The following is a 26,808-nucleotide window of genomic DNA, read 5'->3' as shown; positions in this document are numbered from 1 at the left end:
AACCAAAAAGTACCTAACTTCATCTTCTTAGTTTCCTACACTGAGCTTTAAATTTGCTCTGTACCTAGTGTTACCCAATCTCCTAATTTTTATGTAATATCAAACAACCTTATCATTGTGTTCATTGCTGTCTTCTTTTACGTGCTAGCCATATGCTGTATTGTGACTACCAATTTTTGTCAACTACCATTCAAGCTGTCATTGCAATCAATCTTATATTGTTTCTGCTGTATTGTGCCTACCAATTTTTGTCAACTACCATTCAAGCTGTCATTGCAATCAATCTTAGCTACCTATGTGCTTTAATATACTGTACCTACAATTTTCTCTCATCTTCTTTTTTTCATTTCATGTAACTGTTATCATTTTTTTGTCTATAAATTTTGCAAGTATTTACCTCCTTAAAATTTTCTTAGATTAAGGACCTGCCCGAAACACTGCGCGTGCTAGTGGCTTTACAAGACTGTAATTACCATATTTGTATCCTCACATTCCTTATGTACATTCTTGTATATGCATAAATAAATAAATAAAGTGCATCACACTGGTTACATGGGGGGACACTCGTTTTGTATGACGTCCGTTTCACATGACGAACATGGAACGGATTAAATTCGTTATGCGAGGTACCACTGTATTTGTTTTTAGATGAATGAGAAGGTTTAAGGGAATATAGTTTTGATTGTGTTCGGGAGGCTGTGTTTGGCTGAACATGTGAACCATTTCCTGGTGCGAGAACATGTCTCGCACCTTCTATTATTACTATTCTGTTCCCCACTTTGATGAGGTGGAGAGATTATCATCCTGGTAACTGGTAAAAATGCAATGAAACAATGTATTAAAATGTTAAAGTATCACTGGTCTGTAATATAGTCACAACATGCCAGTATACAATCATGGATAAATGAGCATAATACTCCAACAACCATTCAAAGCAATACCTTAGCGTTTCATAAAATTTGGTGTACAGAACTCGTGACATGTCATACAAGAGTGCAAAAAGTTACAGTATAATCCCTACATTTGAACCTTTTCCACCCATCATTGTTCTTTGCTAGGCCCTGTGCAGTGTTTACACTGGTTTCTTGCGTTGACCATGTCTGCCCATTTCCTTCACTCTCTTTACAAGTCCATCATCATCCTTTTATTCAATGTGTTCAAGCCTCAGCATGCTCTCCTCAGTTTTGTGGATTATGTCACCTCACAGGATTTGGGGGGGCATGGGTGTCATTGACCCAACAAGCAGCATGGCAGAAGCAGAAAGAATGAGTGTCACTCTTTGGTACAGATGACAAACAGCCCTCAAACTCACTCAAGGTGAGATCTGGCTCAAAGTGGATATCCATAGGTCACAGAAAAACCAGCAGGGGATTACCAGAGCCTGAACGACAAACCAAACAGGACACTTGGGCACTGAAGACATTTGCTGGGAACTATACAAGTAGACAGCCTAGTCAACGTGGCTGTGTAGACTGACCTCGGCACGCCACGTAAAATAAGCATGTGAACCTCCAGTGTGCCCCAACCAAAATAATAGCCCTTAACTATGGGGTCTAGACAAAGGGCCAGAAAGACCCTTAAAATATCTAAGGTAAGACCCGCAGCATGATGGTTCGGCTTCTAAAGAGTAAAGTCTTGAGAACATTATGGAAGAGACCTGTGTCAGTGCAGGGGCACTGCACTGACAGGCGGAAGCACAATTAGGCGAGTACAGTGAAGGCTAGCCTAGAGTACATGAAGCTTCAAGCACCCTATGAGCCAGATCCATACAACACAAATCAAACAGAAGACACTAATGAAGCTAACTAAAACATAGAATAACGCCAAGCACCTGGTCACCGCAGGACAAAGTCGAAAGATAGCCAGCAACTTTGCTTAGAAGCAGTGGAACTTGTGCAACTGGTTGATGACCCGGGAGCTTTAACAGTGGATGACTTATGCAAATAAGCTACAAAACTGTTTTGGAAGGCTGGGGAAGACCTGGAGTACTGGTCCCTTTCCCCACACAGATAGGTAGGGGGGAAGGGCCCCCGAGTACTAACAAGCTCGTACCAATTTCAAGAGATTAGGTAAATTTGTTACATTGTTTAGAGAATTTAGTAGTTTTGAGGGTTCTGTTCTATTGAACCCAATAGTGGTCTACATTCATTCACTTACTACTGTATATGCTTTTCCGGTGGAGTGGCCGAGTGTCGTCTCTCTGCGCCTCTGTGAGGGTGCCAAGTTCTGGCTCATGGTCCCAGGTAGGCCAAACAGAACTCCACAGCTGATGTGTCCTAATAGTTGGGAGCCATCTTAGCTGCATGATACCACAAAAGGCTCCTCAAGAAAAGCATCTTGGCTGGATGAAGGAAAAACTGAGGACACGACAGATCCTCTTGCTACAGTACTGTAAAATGTTCTTGTTCCATCTTTGGCAAAAATATAGATATACTGTACATGACTATTGCATAATTTTAATGATACACTTGTATTTACTTTGTTTGTATGGAATACAAGATTAGTTTTAGAATGTGAATATTCATGAGCACTAGGCTATCATTACTTTGTATTTCCCTCCCTCCTTCCCCAAGATCAGTGAGGTCAGAAATGTGTTTAATTGACCAATTCCCTTTAATGTCAAAATTATGTTCTCAACACCTAAAAGAAATGTCTAAAAACTTATTACTTGCACAAGTAATAATATTTGCCTATTACATTAATCCCAATACAACAAGGTACATAATAAAACATTACTACTATATTTACTTTCATGAGCATTTTTTACTTTTATTATATTTATAAAAGTACAAAGATATATTGGTAAATATTTTTCTAATCAAGCCAAAGGAAACATGATAATTTTGTCACTGGTCATGCATATTAAAATGTCACATGGAAAAGTAATTTTCTATTTAGAAACAATGACAGGGGGAAAAAAAAAAAAGAGAAGGATTCAGGCACATATATGTTAATGCTGCACCAAAGGTACGCATTTTAGAGCGATCGCTACTTCCTTGCAAAATTATCCCTGCTGGCAAACATGTTAGGATGAGTATTCCGTAAGTATGTTGGTCTAACACCGGAGAATGTTGTACCTTGGCAGGGTGCACAGGAGCACACTCTTGACTCTGCTGCTTTGCAGGTATAAACAGATGGCCGAGAACTTTGAGAATAACCATGCAAACAGCATGTTTGATGTGCACATTCAGTTTCTTTTTTATGGCTGCCAAATAAAGCAAGGTTAATGACACTGTTTTCCTTATCTGTTAAGTAGGATACAGTAGAAGCTGATAGACTCCGTCTAGGTGTACCATGTAGCTGACCCATCTTGTCCCACTGGAGGGACACTGTTACACAAGACTGACACACACCATGGGATGTTAGAATCGAAGGTATTTCACCTCTGTTTTCTGGGAATGGGCCATGACTGCAGCAACAGTGTAAGGCAATGTCTCTTGTGTCTGTTGGGAATGCAGAAGTAATCGATAAAGGAGTTTTCTTCTTTCTGAGGGAATAATGCAAAGTCTCTCGGGTATTGCATCTTGGTGCTTGATTTTCTGTGTGAAGATTATTTATAAATATAGTTGGTATTTTTGATCTGGGCAAAGAATTACTTTTATTATTCATAAAAGCTGGACATAATCTAGAGTCCAGATACATGTTACCATTATGAATTCCAGTTTCTAAAGTATCTGTTTTTGAAACACTGATTCGAATATTCTTTTTTGATGTATTCTTGGCTTGATTTTTAATATCAGTTTTAGATAAAACAGACTGCTGTACTCCTAAGGAATTGTCATCTTTTAATATTAATTTGTCACAAGTGAGTTGGTTATTGGTAGTTCTGGGACAAGTCACTTGATTTTTGGTTTTCTTCATTGATGACACATCTGAAGTCCCATGAAATGAAGGTGATTCTATGGACTGAGGTCCACCAAGGCAGTTGAGTAAAGTGGCTACCTCTTGGAAGCCTCCGAGGAGTCGCATCTCTCCGCCCCCATCACCACCTGTAGTACAAACACAAGCAGTGATCGAGTTTTATTAGTTTTGAGGATTTTCAGCTGCCTGGTAGTAGTGTTGCTCGATAACTCACTTAATTCACACATTGAAATTAATTTAGAAGGTATTATACAATTCTATATTACACAAGAAAATCATTTGCTATACAGTATTCAGGTTCAAAATTTTTTGTTTGGTTAATATGAATTCTTAAATGTTTGTCCACATTTGGCCAAATGTGTGCATGATGATCACACTCCATTCCTTGAGTATTCCACTATTCAAACCTGTACACTCATAACATTTTCAGACCCCATCCCTTACAACAGTTTTACCCATTCTGAATGGGTATAGCATTGTATATACAAAATGTTCAAGCATGTACTGTTACAAAAAAAAAAAAAAATATTGTAGGTCTATTCACATTAGTCTTTCCAGCAAAACCCCTTCAAGTTAAATTCAGTACAATGTCTGAAACTGTCGACTAAACTGGCTCCAAAATTCAGCATGACATAATAAAATGCAAATATGCACATGACAGGTGCTCTTAAATGCTTCTTGCACAAAAGATTAGCTAGTAGGGAAGCTGACACGACTGGTGTATTGTTCATTCAATAACGAGTACATAATGTGCAAGCAGATAATTAGGGGTGTTTTACATCTCAAGTACTTAAGTTATAAATCACTGCTCACACGTACTGTACAGCATATTTAAGCTTCCAGTTTTACCCGTTTTAAAGGCAAGGGGTATTTTGTAAATTTTTCAAAAATTTTAGATATGAGCATTCAGGTTTGAACAAAAATAATACTCAATAAAGAGGTGTGAGGTCAACTTTTCAAGGGCATACAATATAGTCTTCACCAATATTTAAGAATTATCAAAATACTTGTAGAAGGTGAATAAATACAATAGCAAGTGAGTTTTTTTTATATGTAATTATTAAGCAATAATATAATGATAATCTCTCTAGTTTTACTTTTAAAGAAACTGATATTCAGTGAAGAGTATTTACTAAATGACTAGACTGTCCAAATAAAATTATTCTAGAAATACTAGAATAGATTTAAAAGAATGTTTTTTAATCCTTTGGCAAGGTTGACATGCAAAAGGATTGCCAGTTTATGCCAGCAATGCAATTAAAAACTTTCCCCTACCTCTGTGGTGTTTATTGTTGCCTTATGAGACTAGTATCTTTTACAAATTTTCAGTGAGAATAGTTTTATGTAAATTATAAAGGCATACTGTGTACACTCATATATATCAGTTAGTTAAGGAACCAAGAAACTGTAACTCTTGGATCTTACATATAATGTGTTAGCCTTTTTTCTTAAAGATAAAAAATTACTGTAGTTCTATACTCCATAGGGCATTGGGGAGGGGGGGTGTTAATGTGCACAAAATGGAAGGCTAAATGAATTCAAAATTGACTAATTATTCCTGATATTTTACATGTATTTCTGCAAGTGAAAAAAAATATAAATATTTCTAAGTATGACTGACCTGAGCAGCAGGAGGAGAGGGAACCAGGGGAGCTGCCGTCACCTTCGTAAGCGTAGTTTCGGAGGTCGTCGAGGGTTGGGAGATGTGGGCAGCCACACCCTCCTTCTGTCCTGCCATCACTGCTGCCAGCCTGTGTCTCCCGCTGCAGAATGTCAACGCCTGGCAAATCAGATAGTAATACAATAATGCAGTCTTCATGGGCTGAAGAAAGCCATAACCATGTAACCTTCAGTGACTTAAATAGGCAAGGAACATTGGTAGTACAAATATTTGCTATTTTTACTGACACATTTTAGTCATTTTGACAGTTTGTAAAGTGTTTCAAGATGCATATGAAATCATTTATGAGTCAATTTATGAGTAGCATAAACTGATGAGAGGAGCAACATTTTCAATCTATAATTTTAATGTAACATTTATAAACAGAATAGTCACATTGCTGCACTCTTGAATTTTGTTCACAAAATTATGTTTACTTTTGGAACTGATAACGTTGGTTTTCCTGGGTAATTTACACAGTACTGTATATCAAACATTTGTTTCAGATCACAGGTTAACAACAAAAAAATCATTATGCAAGCATCTTACAACAAAAGTATGATATACATATATTACTAATGGAAAAATAGAGAACAAGTAGGCACATGGACAAAAGATGTCGATTCTACGTTACTCAAGCACGTCTTGCTCACTGGGTAATAATGTTCCAAATTCTAAGATATTGTTTAAAGGATTATGGGTGTATTGCCCATGACCAAGTATATGCAGTACTCCAGCCTTAATATACATCAACACAACTGTACAACAGTCCAAGTGGGCACAATACCCAAGCTTAACATTAAAACAGTGCCGACTGGAAGCATTTGAACCTTTATACTGTACAATGTTACTCTTGGATATTATGCTCACTGGGGACGTTAATGCAACATTGTATCAATGTTTCTCTTGGATGTTGTGCTCACTGGCAACATTGATGCAATGGTGAAACAACAACGATCCAATGTAGTTATGTTCCCAGTGGGTACATTATCAAAGAGTAACGTATCAATGTTCCTAAACTGAAATTAAACACAAGAAAGGTTGAATTTACTCTGACCAATTATATTACTGTGTACAGTATAGTGTACTGTAGAAAACTGGGTAGTTTACATATTAATATGAATTGTAAGATTTCATATACACGTTTATTACATCCCTAAGGTATAAAAACATGTATAAAATAGTAATACTGTTCATCATGCTATGTCTACCAATTCCTACCAACTATTTTAGTTTCCTTGCTCAAGGGAGGCTGTGTTTGGACTGTCGAACTTTTGGTAATACTGAGCTCTGTCACATCTGTCTGATGTCCATGCTGAATGCTTGAATCTTGTGAGGACATCTGCGCTATGGTGTCCTCAGCTATTCCTCGTGGTACTTTCTGCTGCTGCTGCTGCTGCTGCTGTTGTTGCCTTTGGCGAAGCAGGTACACTGCAGCCACAACTGCTGGCACCAGACACAGGAATTAACATTATAAAGGAATTTAAGGCACTTGAATCTTTGTTACCCCATTCCATTCCACCCTAATGTATGTGTGTATGTGTGTGTGTAATTACCTAAGTGTAGTTACAGGATGAGAGCTACACTTGTTGTACTCTTTGTTGTATAATGCTTTGAAACTAAACATTTCAATTAAAACAATTAAACATTTCATAATTTTTTTCAAATAATGTCTCAAAATTAAACATAACATTTTTACCATCAACAAGAGTTGATGGTAAATGACATTTACAGTGGTGAGAAAATCCTTAGGAGCCGTGATTAGGGTTTGAACCTATGTGGCGTGTGTTGCTCTAGCGACTAGACCATGACATGGTATAGGGATTGCATCTTTTGTAATAAAGATTGCATTGCATCTTTATTGCAATATTAAAGTGTAAAAATATCTTTTAATAACTACATTTGCACCAAAAAACAAACACCTTTAGTAAATATATTTAAAATTAATTATATACTGTGCATGTTAAAGAACAACACACACACATGCATTCATTTTGTACAAATACTGTAAATTACCTAAATGTTAATGTACCAACGTTGTACATGTGCAGAGGTACATGTTTAACTGAGCAGGTGTGTATTTTCACAAGATGTTTTGTGCATATGAATAATATAACTAACGTTTAAATAGTTGAGGATGGCAACAAGAAGGAAACATGATAACATTGAACTAACACGTAAGGATAGAGAAAATAGCTGAACTGACCAATGAAGAGGATGACCCACACCAGCACGGCGACCAGCAGCCCAATGGACCATCCCAGAGACGGAAGACTCCCAGACTTTGCCTCACAATGTTCACCTGAAAAGTAATTGGTCTTGATATTCATTCACAATTATATTACACCCCTTGAATCTAACTAAATCATTTTTGTCCACCGGCAAGGACCATTGAAGAACGTGGTGGACCTGCATGGAGCATTGAAGAATGTGGCGGGCTGACAAGGGGCACTGAGGTACAGTATATGGGGAACAGGCAAGGAGCTTCAACAACACAAAGCAAATACTGATAACACCAAAAGGAGAGAGTGATTATTTGTGACAGCAAAAGTTAGTGTTGACTTCTTGTGTCCCATATTCTATCATAGATGTTTTCAAAGTTTTCAGTATGTATGTATGCTCTTATATCGGCTGTTTTATAAATGTTTGAGCTTTATCTCCTGGGTTCCACCTTTCAACCTTCAATCAACTTTCATAATTGACCCCTAAGGAATCAATTATATCAATCTTAAATTCCATGTATGGACTCTACTTCCACCACCTCTCTTTCTGGTTCATTCTTCTTCACTACCCTTACGCTGTAGTGTGCATTACTTATTAATTGCCATTATTTATATAGTTTCAGTGAGCTATGCTCCTGGTTTTCTATCTTCATATTATTTACCTATATCGGGAACAAAAAAGTATGTTAGGCTCACCGAGTCTCCCCCGGATGCAACCCACAACAGTTGCCTAACTCCGAGTACGTATTTACTGCTAAGTGAACAAAGACATGTAGATAAACATGCCTAAATGTATCACTGAATGAGAAACTTCATGCTTTGTTTTCAAGGCGGTCGCCATTACATTCAGTCCGATGACTAAGAACACAAAAAGCTAAACATCTCTCGTCTATTTGATTTATCATACAACAACATACCTTCATATTCTCTGATTCGAGTATGTTTAATTAAGTCAATATCATGACTGTTCACATTTAACAGTTCCGTAATCTAGAACAATCTGGTATGTTGCGTGTCCTAACAAGGACTACTGCCTGATTATGTTCGAACCCAAGAAGAATTATCTTGTACCAATGGCAGCTAAGTTTGTAAGTAAAGTAATTGCTCCAAGTAAAGAGCAATTATAAAACAATTCATATACTGTATGTCATTGTGATAAAAATGAGCAAGAACAAAATGAACACATTTCTCAAGAAATCGGCAAGAAAAATACAGTTAAATGTTTTGATAAAATTTGTTTCAGGTAATTCCACCTTAGTTGGTGCTGGGGCTGTGAGTTGAAAGATACAGTAATTGCTCAACGCGGGAAAAAGCACTGAATTTTGTAACTAGCTCATCAAGATTGTAACTTGCTTAGCTAAATGAATTGTGGGGTTCAGTCCCTGAGCCTATGTAACCTCTATCTTATGTGCCTCTGTAACCCTTTCCACTACTGCCCACAGGATGGGTATGGGGTGCATAATAAATGAACTAAACTAAGTTTATTTTGACAGTCTTCCAGTGAAGGGAAAAATTATTCAGCATCTGAAGGATATGTCTGTGAGCAGACACCACAGTAAAAGACAAAATATTAAAGTTGGAAACAGACTAATAAATTATATTAGTTCATGTAAATTTCTTTCCATTTGACTTGAGACTAATAACGTTACATCATCAGCTAGGCAGCCATTACTGCTCGATTTTGTATAGGGGTGAAGAAATAATGTGAAGAACTGCTTAACTTTAATAGTTTGTGCGTGCGTGCATGCATACCCAACTGTGTGTATTTATTATATTCTCTACAAATGTGGCCATTCAGTTGCATTGCTAATCGGCATACTGTATATATATATTGTATTCAGTCTACCATGGACAGTGTTAGAGATCTGTCATACCTAAGTCTTTCGGTACACTCCAGCCACCTACCATGGTGTGAGGCGGGACAGACGCAGTAGTAGCCTGGATCCATGTTCATGCAGGACCCACCGTTTAAGCAAGGCGACCACACACACTCGTCTATGTCCTGGCAGGCGCTTCCTTCCTGCGTCAGGGTCGCCCCAACCGGACATCTGCCAAAGAAATTGAATTGCACATAGGAAATAAATTCAAAACACATCATTTGTGAACTCAAAGATTCATTTATATAGATTAATAATGCTGGCAAGAACATTTTAAATTTAGAGTTTTATGCCCCTGAATATGAACACAAGTGAATGAAAAATGTAAAAATGGCGTAAGGCTAATTGATAATGGCGATTTGTTAGTTTTGCCCAAATCCCTCTACAATGTTCAAAATACGATGCCTATAGGAAATATGACTCTTGAGCATTATTTCTGATTGGAATTCAGGTGGATTGCATGTATTTGAAGTTTTAAATTGCGACTTTTTATACTGAAAATATGCAGAAATCAGCACACCAAAGGAATTACTGGCAAAATAGGAAGATGGATTAATAATTTCCTAATGAACAGAACTCCAGTGTGTAATAGTCAACAAAGTAAAACCCAGACCATCCACCGTGAAAAGCAGTTCCCCAGGGTATTGTGCTCACACAGCCCCACTCCTGTGCCAAATAAGTCCACTACGGGCTCACCATAGCCCGTGCTACTTGGAACTTTTTGTTCCAAGTAGCGAATCTTAAATTCTACTACACCTACTACATCTTATTTAGAAGCAAATCTACAAAAGCAAAAACCTACTACATCTTATTTGGAAGCAAATCTACAACTGCAATTCAGCTTCAGATAGACAATGTAAACATTAGCAATAAAAATGATGGAAAGTTTCTTGGCCTATTCCTAGACAAGAGACTCAACTTCAGTACCCACATACAACACATAACTAAGAAAGTCTCTAAAACAGTTGGTATACTCTCCAAAATCAGATATTATGTACCTAACTCTGCTCTCATCTCTCTATATTATGCACTAATCTATCCCTATCTTAATTATGGTATCTGTGCATGGGGTTCAACCACTGCAAACCACCTCAAGTCCATCATCACTCAGCAAAAATCTTCTATCAGAATAACAACAAATTCTGCTTTCAGACAACACTCAGCCCCCTTGTTTAACTCCCTGAACATGCTAAACATAATCTCACTCCACAAATTCTCTTGTGTTAACTACATTTACAAAACCCTGTTCTTAAATGCAAATCCTGCTCTGAAACTATCCCTGGACAGATGTAATAGGACCCATTATCACCACACCAGAAATAAATATCTCTTTGATATCCCCAGAGTCAAACTTAATTTGTGTAAACACTATGCAAATAAAGTGACCCAGTCTATGGAAGTCACTCCCTATTGAATTGAAAAGCTGTCCAACTTTTGCGTCATTCAAAAACAATACTAAAAAGTACCCAATTTCATCTTCATAGTTTTTTACCTTTTGCTTTAAAATTGCACTGTATCTATTGCTACCCAATCTCCCAATCTTTATGTACCCAATCCAAACATCTTTACCATTGTGATCATTGCTGTCTTCTTATATGTGCTGTCAATCTGCTGTATGGTGTCTATTAATCTTGTTTAAATTACCAATCAAGCTGTCAATGTAATCAATCAGAGCTTTAATATACTGTACCAATGTGCTTTAATTACTTACTAATCTCTCTCATCTCATTTTTTTTCTTGCAATGTATTTGTTATTTTATTAATTCTGCTAGATAAAGCAGAATTAAAGCAGAAAAATTAATTTCTGTACATAAACCTACTTAAAATTATCTGTTAGATTAAGGACCTGCCCGAAACGCTGCACGTACTAGTGGCTTTACAAGATTATAAATACTATGCTATGTATTCTCACAAACCCAATGTACCTTCTTGTATATAAATAAATAAATAAATTAAAACAACAACAGGTATTGTGCTTGTTCCAGTACTTTTTTTGGATTCTCGCAACCGACACAGACAAGGACAAATCTACAGTAGTGCATTATCTTTTGCACACTTGTTTTTGTTTATGAGCATAATCAATATATATATAGAGGATCAACTTCCCTCTACCACACCATGTACAGATTCCCCACCTGCCCTCCAAATTAGGTAGCGACCAAATTAGTAGTGGGACAGTGCCTCATGGTGGGTACTGACCCACACTCGTGCCTCCACCACACGTCAAGACAGGTGAAGGGCTCCTCGCAGGTGATGTTGGTGCAGGCGGAGGGGGCAGTGCAGCCCGGCGCCACGTTAGTGAACATAGTGGCTTGAGCCCACGAGGAGGTGTTGAGCAGTGGCGGCAATGGCAGCTGGATGCCAGACACCCGCAGATCGTCCAGGCAACCTACAAAGAGTCAAAAACATTTAAAAATAAAGATACAAAAACTAGAGTGACTAGACCCCCCCCCCCCCCCCAAAAAAAAAAATACAACTCTGGGGAATTGTTAATAATTTGAAAATACTGTACATAAACTATGCTAAAAATAGTGTCTTTCTATGGTAATTGGGCATGGAAGGAGCGAGAACCATGAGAAAAGGAACCAAAAATGACAACTGGTACTACAAGAGATAATTAGCATTAAGAAAGTAGCCCTGCAGGTAGAGTAAGGGGCGTACTACATAAAAATGTGTAGTAATGTATGTAATGTGTGCTGTTGCACATCACAAGTTCACGTTGTGTACTATAAATTTTATATTAAAAAACCAAAGCCAGTAACTAAACTTAGAATGGCCTACATCTTTGACCCTTCACCACTGCTAGATACAATAAACCTTGTTTGCAGCCTCCGCCCTGATACTGGGGAAACAGATCTAACGCAATGTACCTTCTTGTATATAAATAAATGAATAAATAAAATAAATACAAGAATTTTAACCCACTCACCAATTCCCTTTTAAACACAATCCAATATATATACAACAACAAAAGATAAGCTGGTCCTATGAAGATGATGAGCTTACCATCGTGGAAGTCATAATGGACGGTGTAGAGACTGACGCCAACATACTCTGGCGACCCTCCTACATGCACACCCTCCTGCTTGTCTATGAGGAGAGGCGTCGACCACCCCTGCAGCGTCGCCGGCGTGGGGGTGGCGTTGTACAGTGCTCCGTCACCCTCGTCCACCTGCAGCTCCACCCACTGACCGTATCTACCACAACAGTTCCATAGGGATCATCAACTGGAATTGTTCAGGATGTCAATGATGCCAAATTTTATTTCGTAACCTTGTGTAATAATTCATAATTCACGTTGTCAAGGACAGGAAGCCTGTGAATATATACTTTAGGCTTGTATGGGTCGAACTATTGACCTTTCCCAGCATGCAACTCATCCTCCGGTAATGAAAGTATTTATAATGATAGTATCTGATCGAACACACCAATGTGTGCTGTTGCACATCACAAGTTCATGTTGTGTACTATAAATTTTATATTAAAAAACAAAAGCCAGTAACTAAACTTAGAATGACCTACGTCTTTGACCCTTCACCACTGCTAAATACTGTAAATCTTGTTTGCAGCCTCCGCCCTGATATTGCAGAAACAAATGGCACCTTTCATAACTAAACCTCAATCATTAAGGTTTCTAATTTGCGGGATTAACTTTGTCATCCTACGCTTGACGCGTTCTAGTGAATTTATATCCATTCTTTTGTATGGCGACTTTTGGTGGTACTTATAGTAATGATGAGGACCATGGTACCGACGTATAACGGGATTAGAAAGACAAAATTATACCTTCATGCTTATGTTCTATTTTGTGTTGATACTTGATTGTTCTATAATCATCAATAAGTTGACACTAATGCAAAATGATCTACAGTGTGGGCGTGAGGCATACAGTACTACATAATTCCGTCACCACCCACTAAACCTCCAGCTGTGTGCTGTTCTCACGTCATCAGATCAGACCCTCAGAGCACGATTGATGATTAATGAAGATTAAGCCACCCAAAAGGTGGCACGGGCATGAATAGCCTGCAAGTGGTGGCCCTTTTGGAGCCATTACCAGTATCATTAGCTGATACTGGAGATCTGTGGAGATGCGACTGCACCCTACGGAGAGGTCATGACCTGTCAGAGCACGCATTCACCTTATCCTTTCATACTCACCTGCGGACATAAACAGTGTGCCATTCTCCATCGGTAAGAAGCACTTGGGAGAGACAGAGGTGGATGAGGGCGGTGGGATGAAGAAGCATCTTGAGGCAGACATGACCGTCAACCAGATGCAGGACGGCAAGGTCCCGGCCGTGTTGAGAGGTCACTGCTATTAGCTGGCCAGACTCCTCCCACGTACGGTACCTGAGATCACAGAGGATAAGTATATCTCACCATTCATGATTAACATTGCTGATGCTTAGAGGTAATCTCAGCCCTCAAGCAAATATCACAATATTTATTTTGCTGAGAAATGGTGTAACCTCCCACGGTGCAGGAAAGTGCCGTTGTTGTTTCTCTTGGTACAAATCATGCTCTCAACCACGTCGCTCTCGGGTCCTGCAAGAGTGACGTGGGCAATCGAGGGTTGTGACTAATACATGAAACAATGACCCAAGGTAAAATACATTCGTCAGATCTAGAAAAACTGTCTTCTCTATCCACTTTATCTCTTCCCTTTCCTCTTGCACCTCCTCATTGGAAATCTTTTGTCAAGGTCAAAGGTAACACTGGCGATAATAATATGGATGTCAGTGGTGCTAACAGCAGCTGACGATTGCGAATCTAAACTATGTTAATAATGTTCTTTATGATCACATGGTTGCATTGACGTTAATGGAGATGTAGAAAACGCCGTTAAGAGGATGACTGTGGCTTATCAGAGAAGCTGAAAGAGGAAGGAACCACACAGCACTGCTCCTGTGCCAGGTAAGTCCACTACGAGCTCACCATAGCCCGTGCTACTTGCCCCGCTCCTGTTCCAGGTAAGTTACGGGCTCCCCATAGCCCGTGCTACTTGGAACTTGTTCCGAGTAGCTGAATCTATAACAAAAACGAGGAAGGAACTCACCTCAGCTGGATGGAGGTAGTGTTGGGCACCGGGGCGGCGGAAAGTGCCACCTTCACGTAGCTGCTGGAGGAGAAGGAGGCTGGCTGGGTGCAGGAGGAGCAGTCTGCCCCTCCCCGCCCGGGCACACACCCGCACCCCCATGCACCTCCCTCCATCTCCATGCACCTGCAATACACAACACTTCCTTACCACATTCTACTGAATCTATGATTTGATTACGAGTAACTTCAACACAACGAATTTAATTATGAATGGCAGTATATTAGGCTCTGTCGTAGTAATCTCTAGGTCACTTAAACTACTAATTATTCTACGATAATATAATTTTTTAACTTAATACAAACTTTTGTTGCTAGGTTTGAATATCTGTTACTTATCTAACATTCCTACATTAAAAAAGTAATAAACTTAAGAGCTCAAAATCTCTATTGTATGACAAAACAGATCAGGGCTGTCTTGACGGCCCTGATCTGTTTGAATTATATAAATAAGCATTATAGGGCCCTGGGCAAAGCACTTCACTGGGGCCCCCACCCAGATTATGAGTCCTCACCCATTCACTACAGTGCAGGATGGATACAGATATTAAATGTATGCAATAAATTTAAATTTAAAAAGGATTTGAATGCCAGGACCTTCCATTGAGAGGTCGAGTAATTATTCACTCTGGCGAAATCTCTCTCATGAACACTATATGGCAGCCGGGGGGGGGGGGGGAGGGGACCCTGGGCACCTGCCCAGTATGCCCAGGCGTTACCTTAACATTATAAATATTATATGGAAAATTACCACATCTACTATCTGCCGATCTACTGGGAAATGTTGAATATTGACTCACGTGTGGTGTTGAGTGCAGGGGTGGCCGGCCAGGGAGCACGGGTCCTGGCCGGGGCACCCTGGCCAGCTGTCCTCCCCCAGCACCGCCTCCCCCAGGTCCCGCAGCTGGGGGATGGGCAGGAAGTCTCCATTAGTGCTGCACTCGTATGTAGTAAAACACATGTCTAACCCCCGTCTATATTGGACAGATGAAGATGCATGGGGCCCCTGACGGCTGAGTGGACAGCGCTTGGTGTTCGTAGTCCTAAGGGCCCGGGTTCGATCCCCGGTGGAGGCGGAAACAAATGGGCAGAACAAATCGACGAGGGCAGTGATAAGGATTCGAACCTACATCCGGGATGATCCCAGGCGCGCCTTAGTCGACTGCGCCACGACATGGTTAAAAGAATTGCAACCTGGAGTGCTACTGCCCTCACGAGGCTCCCGCAGATTCTCCGAAGCACAAACAGGGGATTTTTGTGCTTTTTGTGACCATTCATTTTCGCCATAGTATTTTCTATGGTTTTTCACCAGTATTATTGTTATTCTTTTTAACTTGTTTCCAAAATAACTAATGCTTCCCGAATAATTTTTATTTTATCAGAGGTAGGTATTAAAGGTAAACAATATACATATATAACAGAACTGAACGGCCTGAATGAGGAAAAACGACACTTTGGGACTAAAATAACATTTGCCGTCGTTGTGCTATTCACATAAATATGCATATGTTGTTCTTATCGTAGATGTCGACTATTTGTATATTCTCTGAAAATAAATAGAATGTATTGTTTGCAAGAGGAGCCACACATCTATGGATCATCCAATAAAACCAGCAAACTTCTAGATGTTACTACTGCTCGGCTTAGACTCTGTTACAAGTATCTCTGGGAATTCTCATTATCTGCTGATGTAGACCTGACCAAATGTAAACTCAACAAAATTATTCGCACACCCTCCGTCACTATGTGATGGAGTGCGAAAAGATACGTGAATTTAGAGGCAATTCTATAACCAATGTTCCAGCGATGTGTCAATATTTCATTCAAAATGATCTGCTAGCAGAAATTTTAGCCAAATATCCCCAGTTTGCTAACTGTAGGTAGTAACTAAGTGATTGTAACCTATCCACCGCTGCCCACTGGATGGGGAGCGGTGTGCAGGACAAACATAAATTATGAAACTAGCTCTCCACATATGTCAGTTGCTTAATTTAGAACCTGTACTTGAGGTCGATCTCGAACCCATTGTTGATGTGACGACTTATACTGAATTTTGTAACTAGCTCATCAAGATTGTAACTTGCTTAGCTAAATGAATTGTGGGGTTCAGTCCCTGAGCCCATTATGTGCCTCTGTAACCCTTTCCACTACCGCCCACAAGATGGGTATGGAGTGCATAATAAATGAACTAAACTAACTTACCTCTCCATTAACTCTGAGGTTACGGATGCAGCCTCGGAATGGTTGTTGTGAGAGCTGGGTAGGCCAGCCGTGGTGCTGATGGAGGTGTGGGAGGGCGCGGGCCAGACCCCCCACTTGCAGGGGGGCAGCAATACCCAACACCTGGTCCTGGGTAGGCAGTGGCGCCGCTAGCCGACACTCCCCACCTTCTTGACACCGATCTACAATCACCTCCACTTTCTGTCAAGAGAAATTTGAAACGTGAAATTTTGCACACCAAGTTAAAAAAAACAATACTTCTTAGTCAAGCATTCATCTTCAGTTTCCTTTAAAGTATGCATTTGTATGACAGAGCTTGGAGTAAATTGTATACTAATCACAAAGCAATAATGCTATATTAATCATTTTTTATATATTAAAACCTGAAAGTAAAGTAGTAAACTATTGAAGACTATAGAGTAACATCCCACCTGACGCGCCACGACCAGGTCAAGACGATGCCAGCGGCCGTCAGCGAGGGAGGGCACCAGGTGGCCCTCGGAGGGGTCCAGGAGGACGGGGCTCGTGCCCAGGTCGACCAGCACCTGGGGGCGGCCTCCTACGAGCTCCAAACTCACCACGTCTTCCTGTGTGCCATACACAATGTTAAAACTTTCTTTGGAGAAAAATTTTCAACTTCCTCTCAAGTGAAGAAATATAAGAGAGATTCGTGCTAAATTCACCGATTTAACCCTTTGTAACGTTTGCGATTTTAACCACTATGAAATAAAAACTGTGCTCACGTTTACAGTGATACATACACACACCCTATACCTGTACATTCTTTACAATTTATCACTATACATACATTATAGTGTATCACTGTATCACAGTGATACACACCCCCTATATTCTGCAGGCAGGGACATACCTGCAGAAGCCTTGCTCCTGGGGGCAGCAGGTCATCAGCAGGTCCGGCGTACAGCAGGAGACAGTCGGGGAGCGTAGTACGCAGCTCCAGCGTGATGTGAACCTGGGTGCTGACTGGGATGGGGGCCGCCCACGCCCACCCTCTACCTCGGAAAAACCGACTCAGCTGCTTACACACCGACCCGCTCGTGTCTTCTGGACACACACACCTGGGATATTGAAAACACTCACTGTACTTAGCTACATCAGTGACTACAAGGAGGTGTAGTCTAGTCCTTCATTCTCGGCCTAGTAGCCTTTTTATTTGTCGCTTTGTAATTCAATAATTGACGTTCGAATTCTTTGTCGAATCTGACTTTAAAGTTGTGGATTGAGATGACTTATACAACTTCTTTCAGTGTAGTTACAACAGCAAGGTATTGTATGAAAGTGTTTATAAACGGGCTCTATGACTGTAATTGGTATGTGAAATTAATAAGATAAACGTGTTAGTGTCGTTCAAGTTCAAGTATGTTTATTGAGATAAGCAATAAATACATCTCAAAGGGATAGAGTAGCTTAGGCTATTTCTACCCCCCTGTTAGTGTCGTTACTGGTGGTTATGACTGACTTTTCACTTGTTCATGCTAGCTCAGCCTTAAGGTAAAAGAAAGTGTTAAATTGTGAGGGTTGTACTAGGAGATTAAGTACAATCTCCCAGTACAACCCCCCCAAAACCGAGTACAGTTTATGGAGGTTGTACTGGGAGATTGTACACATGTGCGAGTACACACATTACTGTGCTACCATGACCATTCATATACGTTGCTCACCATGACATACCTTACTACCAATAAAATGTATCCTAAAATTATTTTAGAATATTTAGACTTATCACGAAGAGTTAGAGTGCAGCTGAGGACATGAACGAGGAGACGAGCCAGACCCCTGACAATGTTCACACGCTTTCTACACCTCAAAACTTTGCCCATCCATAACAAAAAAAAGTATTAAACGACAAATACCGATATAGTATTAATTCATTACAATTCATTAATGAAAGTATTCAAATGTCCCAAGTTTTTTTTTACTGCAAATTGCTGTCCAAAGAGACAACAGGTGTTGATAATACTAATAGAGACTAATAGATCTGATCAATACTAAGTATTTTTAAAGTGCATTTCGTGTTGATTGCGTCGGCACAGATTCATAGCGACATGTAGCCCGATTATATTTGAGAGATAATCAGATTTCGTAATCATGAATTAAAAAAAATATGAAACGAGGTAATTTTAATACTGCCAAATTGCCTAAAACTGAAAAAAATTATCCCCAAGATCAACGATATAACATTCCTATTGTCTCTAGCAGTGTTGCTTATATTTTTGCCTTAATCACTATCAATGATTACCTTGCGGAAGTCATGACGCCATAGCCCGTGACTGGACAAATAGGCAGTTTCCCCGAGGCCTTCTCCAGGCACCTGTTGCAGCTCTACTCACAGTGGGCGAGTAGAGCATACACAGTGCTATACATAGTGTATACACAGAGGTGTATACACAACTGTATTACCACCCATTTCCATATACTGTATAATAATATAATAATATTTTATTTAGGAAAAGTACATACATAGATGCAGTTACAAACATTCTAATTGATTTATAGATAGAGCTAGTGCATACAATACCTAAAGTACGCATAGCGTTTCGGGCAAGGTGAGGTGGGGAAAACCACTTAGACTAAAACTTAAAAGTAATTGAGCTTAAAGTATAAATTGCGTTGAAAGAAAAAGATAAAAAGGGGGGGAACATGGTAGAAAATAGATAGCCAATATACAAGTTGGTCAACAAACAGCATTGTTTAAAAAAAAAATAGTAAGACATGGGTTGACATTTAAGGGTAAGGTATGTTACATGGAGTTAATTAGGTAGTACTTAGTTTTCATCTTATAGGCAAAGTACTAAATTTCTAAACAATGTTCAGGACTCAAGTATACATACAGGATTAGTAGGCTATTGTGTATGGGGTGCACAATAAACTAGCAGCCTTCGGCGGCAACAATCAATTGTGTCGGCCTTAACCCCACAGAGGCTGACAGACCTTAAGCTCAAACACAAGTACCAAGTTGAAGAGCGTGAGAAGTGCTTGTGAGCAGCTAGCAAGTCACCTGGGGTGGCGGGTGTGGGCGACGCAGCGGCCGCCGTTGAGGCAAGGATTGGGGTGACAGGAGGCGGGCTGGGTGACGGCGGCGACACTGGGGTGGGCGGCGGCGCTGTGTGTCACCTGTCGCGGGTGGGCCAGCTGTGGACGGTAGGCGTGACAGCTACACCCGCTGTCCGACACCTGCAGGCGCGGGGTTACAAGGGCCGTCCTGTTGGCGTCCACTACCCACACTCCGCCGCCCTTGGAGTCCTCTGCTGCAGGAGCCATCACACACATGCCCACACCCACACTCGCAACGCTTACGCCAGACTCGGTTGATATCTGCAATGAAGTTATGGGTTATTTATCCCTTTCCAAGATAAGTAACTTGGGAATATTCTTAGGATACAGGTATAATTAATTTTAAGACTGCTCAAGATTTATTACTTATGTATACAAATTTGCATTTCAAAGGCGAGCAGAGATATGTTCAGCGTGACGGCACTTAGGTTAGTGGATCTCGTGAGCAAGGCAATGGGGGGGGGGGGAGATGGCATTAGTGCTGTTATTGGTCTAAGGTATGCTAGATTAGGGCTTATGGTGCTGTTTGCAATTGCAGGCGATGAGTCACAATAACGTGGCAGAAGTATGTTGACCAGACCACACACTAGAAAGTGAAGGACGACGACGTTTCGGTCCGTCCTGGACCATTCTCAAGTCGTCCTGGACTTGAGAATGGTCCAGGACGGACCGAAACGTCGTCGTCCCTTCACTTTCTAGTGTGTGGTCTGGTCAACTATTAGCAATTATTCCTAATTATAGAAATTATTTAGAGGTGCGTAACGTGCTTATAGCCAGTATGACTAACATGTGAAAAGGATGTGGCGACAGTCTGGAAGCTGGGATAGGATATGATTGGGATAAGATTGAAAGAACGGTGCCCAACCACTCGGATCATCCAGGATTGAACGCTGACCATGCAAGCAGCGAGGTCGTCGCTACACCGACCGGTCCAAGTAGCTGTACAAAATATATCCAGCTCCTAAGCACACAGGCCTATCAAGACATAACTAGGATGTGCAGAAACTAGCAAATTAGTAGTTTCAAACACAGATATTTACCTTGCGACGGTGTAGGAGGAGGAGCTGATCAAGAGGCTGCCGAGACCTGGCCGTGAACCACACCCTGGCCCCCGCCTCCCTGCTGCTGCTGCTGCTGCTGACGGAGGAGGACTCCTGCACCTCCAGGGAGAGCACGCCCACGCCCACCCCAGCCACCCGCTCCACTGATGCTGTCAGGGCTGCCAACGGGGAGCTCCCTTCATGCTGTGTTCCAAGACCAAATCCCAGAATTACCCAAAACAATTGATAAAAAATTCTATAGATGTTTATATTTGACTAGTAAGGGAAGCTAGTGTATATACCTCAGCGGGTGCACTGGTATATCTGTGTCGTACTTAAAAGCCAGACTTGCCTAACAAGCCGAATTTTCCTGAAATATTTTTTCAAACATTTTCTCTTATGTATCGTTGAAAATTTTTCATTGTATGGGTATTATTTTTTCTATGCAAAGGTACAGGTATTTCTGAGTCAAAACTAACAAATTTGACAGCCTAACCAAATCCAAACCTATTCTAACCTGTCTTAACCTATCTTGGCCTATCTTACGTAATTCATGATCCCAATAATAGAGTTACTTGGTAACGTGACTGAGGGGAGGAGCGTTACCTTATGAGGGGTGACTAAGAGGGCAGGGAGGGAGGGAGGGAGGGAGGGGCGCGTGTTACCTGGCGAGGGGTGACGAGGGCGCGGGGGTCGTGGGAGGTGAGGAGGGCGGGGACGGCGCAGGAGACCACGTCGCGACCCACGCTGCTGACGGAGACGCTCACGTTGGCCGACACGTCTCTCTGGCCCTGCGTCACGTCACTCACCAGGAAGCCCAGCTCGTACCTGCCAAAATCACCAACGTCACCAATCATCATTTTATCTCTATACCCCCGCCAGGAGACCCTCTGACACCACTGGGGTGAGTCTCCCTGGGGAGGGGGAGAGGGGAAAGGGACAAGGGAAGGGACAAAAGAAGGGGGAAAGGAGAGGAAAGGGAAGGGGGGACACGGAACGCCTTAAAAAATTGTCCACTTACGTGCCGTCTGGGGCGTGTCCACTCATGGTGAGGTGTCCGGTGTGGGCGTCGAGGGTGAAGAGCGGGTGTCCACGCCCGCCGCCCTCCACCCACGCCCACGTCTTGTCCCCGGCGTCCCAGTCGTCGGCGTCCTCCACGTACACACGGCCCACTGGGATAGGCACGTCATCCCCCTGTCCGTTGTGGCGAAATGGGGTTAGTAAAGCGTGTGTGTGTGTGGGATAGGAGGGGGCAGTGTAATGTGTGTGTGTGTGTGTGTGTGTGTGTGTGTGTGTGTGTGTGTGTGTGTGTGTGTGTGTGTGTGTGTGTGTGTGTGTGTGTGTGTGGGGGGGGGGGGAGGGTGGGGGTACAACAGACACTATCTAAAATGACAACATGCATCAGGAATCAGCCCCCAGACAGTACACTTGCGCTACACTTGCGCTACACTTGCCAAGATTTGGCAAGTGTAGCGCATGCTTTGGTACACAATGTAGCCCGTGCTTTGGTACACAATGATGTAATGAACCTTGCCAATCCTCCAGCACAGACATCACACCCGTCGCAACGTTGACTAGCCTTGCGTTCGCATTCGTAAACCTACTAAGCAGAACACCTTAACAAAAGCATTCCGACACACACAAAGCTCCTGAATTCCTGAGCATAGTGCCACTATAACCTCGAACTGCAGTCATAAATATACCCAGATTAGGGCGAGGGAGAATTAAGAGAGTTATGGGTGTTCAATCACTGGTCGGAGGATCGGGGGGCTTTGAAAAGAACTCTAATAAACCCCCCTGGCTATCCACCTGAGGTTTATAGTGAGGACATAAACTTGTGGAGCTGTGTGGGTGACGGCCCCTAGCCAGCTCCTCCCTCCCTCCCTGTCGCGGGGCTCGCTAGCCGCCTTCTGTGCCTCCAACACGGCTGTTGACCTATGGTGCTGACGCGCGCTTTCCTCTCCTCATTTGTGGGACTGAGGGAAGCTGAGCTGGAGTAGCAACATGGGAGGGAGGGAGGGGAAGACTGGCGAAGAATATTGAGAAAGTTACCTGCCCTAAGTTACCACGGAGCTATTTATTACTGATGAGATATTGGCCACTGGGTCTCGGGTCTATAAATTACGTGGCGAGGCAGGTAGCCTCATTACCAGAGGCTTTTCTAAACACCAGCTCCTAAAATATGGCCATCATGTGCGATAGACTGGCCGGGACGTAAACACTTGGGCTATATGGCCGAGTGTGTGTGAAAGCTGGTGAATAGTCGTGATTATTATAGCTTTCTCAAATAGTATATATATTATATATATGTGTGTGTATATCACGAAAATTAACGTGATGAAAAATGTGACAGTGTCAGACCACGGAGGAAGAATTGTAACAGGAATTTCCTTAAGTACTTTCGTATATTAATACATCTTCAGAAGGAATGAAGGAATACATTCCTTCTGAAAGATGTATTAATATACGAAAGTAATTAAGGAAATTCCTGTTTCAATTCTTCCTCCGTGGTATGACACTCATATTATATATATATATATATATATATATATATATATATATATATATATATATATATATATATATATATATATATATATACACATATATATATATTTATATACACACATATATATATATTATATATATATATTATATATATATTATATATATTATATAAATATATATATACGCTACGCTCACGAGAACTTTTTAATATAATTGCAATATTACGAGTTTTCTGCGGGGTTTATTTTTTAAAGAACTGATGAGGTAAATTCAATATAAAAGAGCATAAACAAAACGCAGAATAAACAAAGGATCAAACATTGCATGGCACATTGTGTGACGTGTCGGTCACTCGCTCAGTAAGGGACGTACACACCATCCGTGGCTTCGAAGAAAAACGATAAGCTATTAGTAGCGGTCACTCCAGTAAAAGGGAACATAATAATCTGTTTGAAAGTATGTGAAACAAACTGCCCGCTAAAAACATCAGTTTTCTTAACTTTCCCGCCAAAATATTCGCCGCCTTAGCCTTCCCGCCAAAATATTCGCCGCCTTAGCCTTCCCGCCAAAATATTCGCCGCCTTAGCCTTCCCGCCAAAATATTCGCCGCCTTAACCTTCCCGCCAAAATTTCCCATTCTCAGCGCTGCAGAAATATAATAGGGTAAAAATAAGCGTGGTTCTAATAACAATCCATCCTTTCTCCCGTCCATCTCTTGGTCCAACAGTTAACTGTCCAAGACAGTCTCTGACCAGCAGAAACATAACTGGCGAATCCCAACATATATTAGTATCATACTTTACAATGCCAGTAAAGGTAATGCGATGATAATGTTCCCACTTTACGGGAGTAGGATACTTAAGCCGAGGAGGAAGAACAAAGGAACGTCTGGACTCGGGGAATTAAAGATGGGGAAAATTCCTGTTCTTGAGGAGACGTAAGAGAAAATTTGCATCTCAATGAGCCGAGAACAATAGCGCATCGCTCCTGGCAAGGGATGGCAGCCCACGGACCAGTGAAGGCATGATAAAAAAATAAAAAACATCTCCCCCCCCTTCAAGTTTTTTTTTTAACAGCACTCTTTACTGTATATTTACATTTCCAGTGGCCCCAGTTCCCACATGAATTCTGAAATGACACCAGAGTACAACTACACATGCAGGCGATGAGTCACAATAACGTGGCTAAAGTATGTTGACCAGACCACACACTAGAAGTTGAAGGGACGACGACGTTTCGGTTCGTCCTGGACCATTCTCAAGTCGATTGACTACACATACTGGAGCCTGAGGCATATTGTATATACGTCATGGTTAACAAATGGTAATTTATAATAATTTAATTAAAATACTTAATGAACCAAAGTGGTTATTACTAAAAATAATTTGTTTTGGAGCTAGAAGCTTATTTCAGCACGTGTAAAGTTAATGATTCCAAAAGTGTGTCAAATTCCAGCGACGGCTGTGGCATGTTGAGGTATTCGCTGATTTAGCTAAAACTAGAGATGTAAAGAGTGTAGTGTTGTGACGCACAGAAACAGCAGTAAGTCTTTCTGGTGAGGTGGTCGTTGGTGTCCTTGGTCAGGCATGACCCCCGAGGTACTGACTGCAAGCTGAGGGCTCTTGGAAGGCACGGGAGACATCTCCCGTCACGCAGGGTGCAGTCGCATCTCCACAGATCCCCAGTATCATCTATTGATACTGGTAATGGTTCAAAAGGGCCAGCACTTATGGGCTATGCCACCTTTTAGGTGGCTTAATCTTCATCAATCAATCAATCTTGGAAGGTCTCTTGGGGGTGGGAGGGACGAGGGACGTGTTTGTGCTCCGGTAACTCCTCAGGTACTGCAAGACGTCTCCGGCGAGGCCTGTGGCACTTGTTTGGGGTCTTCTCCAAGAAAGGCGCCCAAACAAGTCTAGGCGGGACGGGGCTGATGTGTGGTCAATTGGAGAGATCGTTGGACACTATCAAGTGATATATGTCTCACTCAATCATCATTAAATAAAACTTTTCAAGAGACTTCATCTCTCTCTTTCTATTATTGGCGAAAGAGAAAACAAATTAATTACGAAACTCGGCCATTTTGTCTTCCAAGTGAAATTATTTCCTTAATAATATAGGCAGATTTTGTCCTCATAATATAAACCAATCTTACATAAAGTTCGCCACATGAACTTATTTTACTCCACAACCAATCGTTTCCTCGCTCTATCCTTTATTTGTTTAATATATAGAAGTCTGTCGACGTGAAATTTCCTCGATGCGGAAGGGACGCTGTTTTGCGTAAGTTTATTAGTGAAATACAGTACCAGAACACGCCGCCCGCCTGGTTCAGCAGAGCAGAAAAACTCCATATATTTATCTATTAACATTATTCAATTCATAACTGAATAATACACAGAAAACGTGGACAAAGAACCAAAACAAATTCTTGTATCGTCAAAACGTCCGTGAACGAAGTAGCTTTGTGCCTTTATGCTTTACAGGATTTAATTTGATTTACTCTTGAATTATTCATAGATTAATAACCAGAGAGTAATCCTGTGTACACTACAGCTTCACAGGCACCTGATCATATGAAGCAAATCAACAACAGATCCGGCTGTGCAGAGGCCCAGGCCCAAGGATGAAAAGGTTTGACAAGAGACATTCTTTGTATTCAGTTACATTTGCTTCCATACTAGTAACAAAGACATTAAATATTACCCAAGGACAAGGCTACTGGATCATCATTGGTATTGTTGTGTATCCCCCATCATGTACTCGTGACGTTATAAAGTACAAACATTTGACTTTGTACTTTGTTTCCATCTGTTCGGAACTGCTTCAAATTATACGAGTACTAGTATGAAGGACTAAGCAGGAGGGTTGCTTGAAATGCAGGCAACACATCGAATCTAATATATATGAAACTTCACTATTTACGAAGAAAAATGGATATATGTTTACAAGTGCAGACAGCAAAAAGCACCCTATTGAAAACAAATATCAGCTCGGTTCTAAAAAAAAAAAAACCGCGAAGGAAAAACAAGCCAACCAAAAATATAGACGGAATCAAACCAGTAACATTTCCATTCAAGATACATATCGTAGTTTTACGAAGCTTGCAGCGAAGTGGGTTAGCGAGATGTTTATACCCGAGGGGTGTGGCAAGTGTGGCACACATTGTGGGGGTGTGGCACACGAGGGAGGGGGGGGGAAGGTGATAGAGCATGGGATGTGGAACATGGGAGGTGTGTGAAACATGC

General features: G+C 41.2%; 1 protein-coding gene across 4 annotated transcripts in view; it reads right to left on the bottom strand.

Annotated features, from left to right (window-relative positions):
• Window positions 1-2,739: 2,739 nt before the first annotated feature.
• LOC123770378 (putative neural-cadherin 2) overlaps window positions 2,740-26,808 on the bottom strand; it is a 460,439-nt gene continuing 436,370 nt past the window's right edge. For all 4 annotated transcript variants that reach the window (XM_069339898.1, XM_069339901.1, XM_069339900.1 and 1 more), the window contains 17 exons: window positions 22,074-22,246; window positions 21,718-21,880; window positions 21,053-21,256; window positions 19,957-20,273; window positions 17,809-18,016; window positions 17,369-17,524; window positions 16,920-17,138; window positions 15,518-15,621; window positions 14,680-14,844; window positions 13,782-13,973; window positions 12,627-12,817; window positions 11,820-12,009; window positions 9,649-9,791; window positions 7,728-7,823; window positions 6,743-6,964; window positions 5,483-5,641; window positions 2,740-3,989 (listed from right to left, as the gene is read on the bottom strand). In XM_069339898.1, coding sequence (XP_069195999.1) covers window positions 2,989-3,989; window positions 5,483-5,641; window positions 6,743-6,964; window positions 7,728-7,823; window positions 9,649-9,791; window positions 11,820-12,009; window positions 12,627-12,817; window positions 13,782-13,973; window positions 14,680-14,844; window positions 15,518-15,621; window positions 16,920-17,138; window positions 17,369-17,524; window positions 17,809-18,016; window positions 19,957-20,273; window positions 21,053-21,256; window positions 21,718-21,880; window positions 22,074-22,246 — 3,903 coding nt within the window. In that variant the 3' untranslated portion in view covers window positions 2,740-2,988. The remainder of the gene's footprint in view (window positions 3,990-5,482; window positions 5,642-6,742; window positions 6,965-7,727; window positions 7,824-9,648; window positions 9,792-11,819; window positions 12,010-12,626; window positions 12,818-13,781; window positions 13,974-14,679; window positions 14,845-15,517; window positions 15,622-16,919; window positions 17,139-17,368; window positions 17,525-17,808; window positions 18,017-19,956; window positions 20,274-21,052; window positions 21,257-21,717; window positions 21,881-22,073; window positions 22,247-26,808) is intronic.

This window comes from Procambarus clarkii, chromosome 42 (assembly GCF_040958095.1).
Source record: "Procambarus clarkii isolate CNS0578487 chromosome 42, FALCON_Pclarkii_2.0, whole genome shotgun sequence".
NCBI lineage: Eukaryota > Metazoa > Arthropoda > Malacostraca > Decapoda > Cambaridae > Procambarus > Procambarus clarkii.
This window is presented reverse-complemented; position numbering and strand designations above follow the sequence as displayed.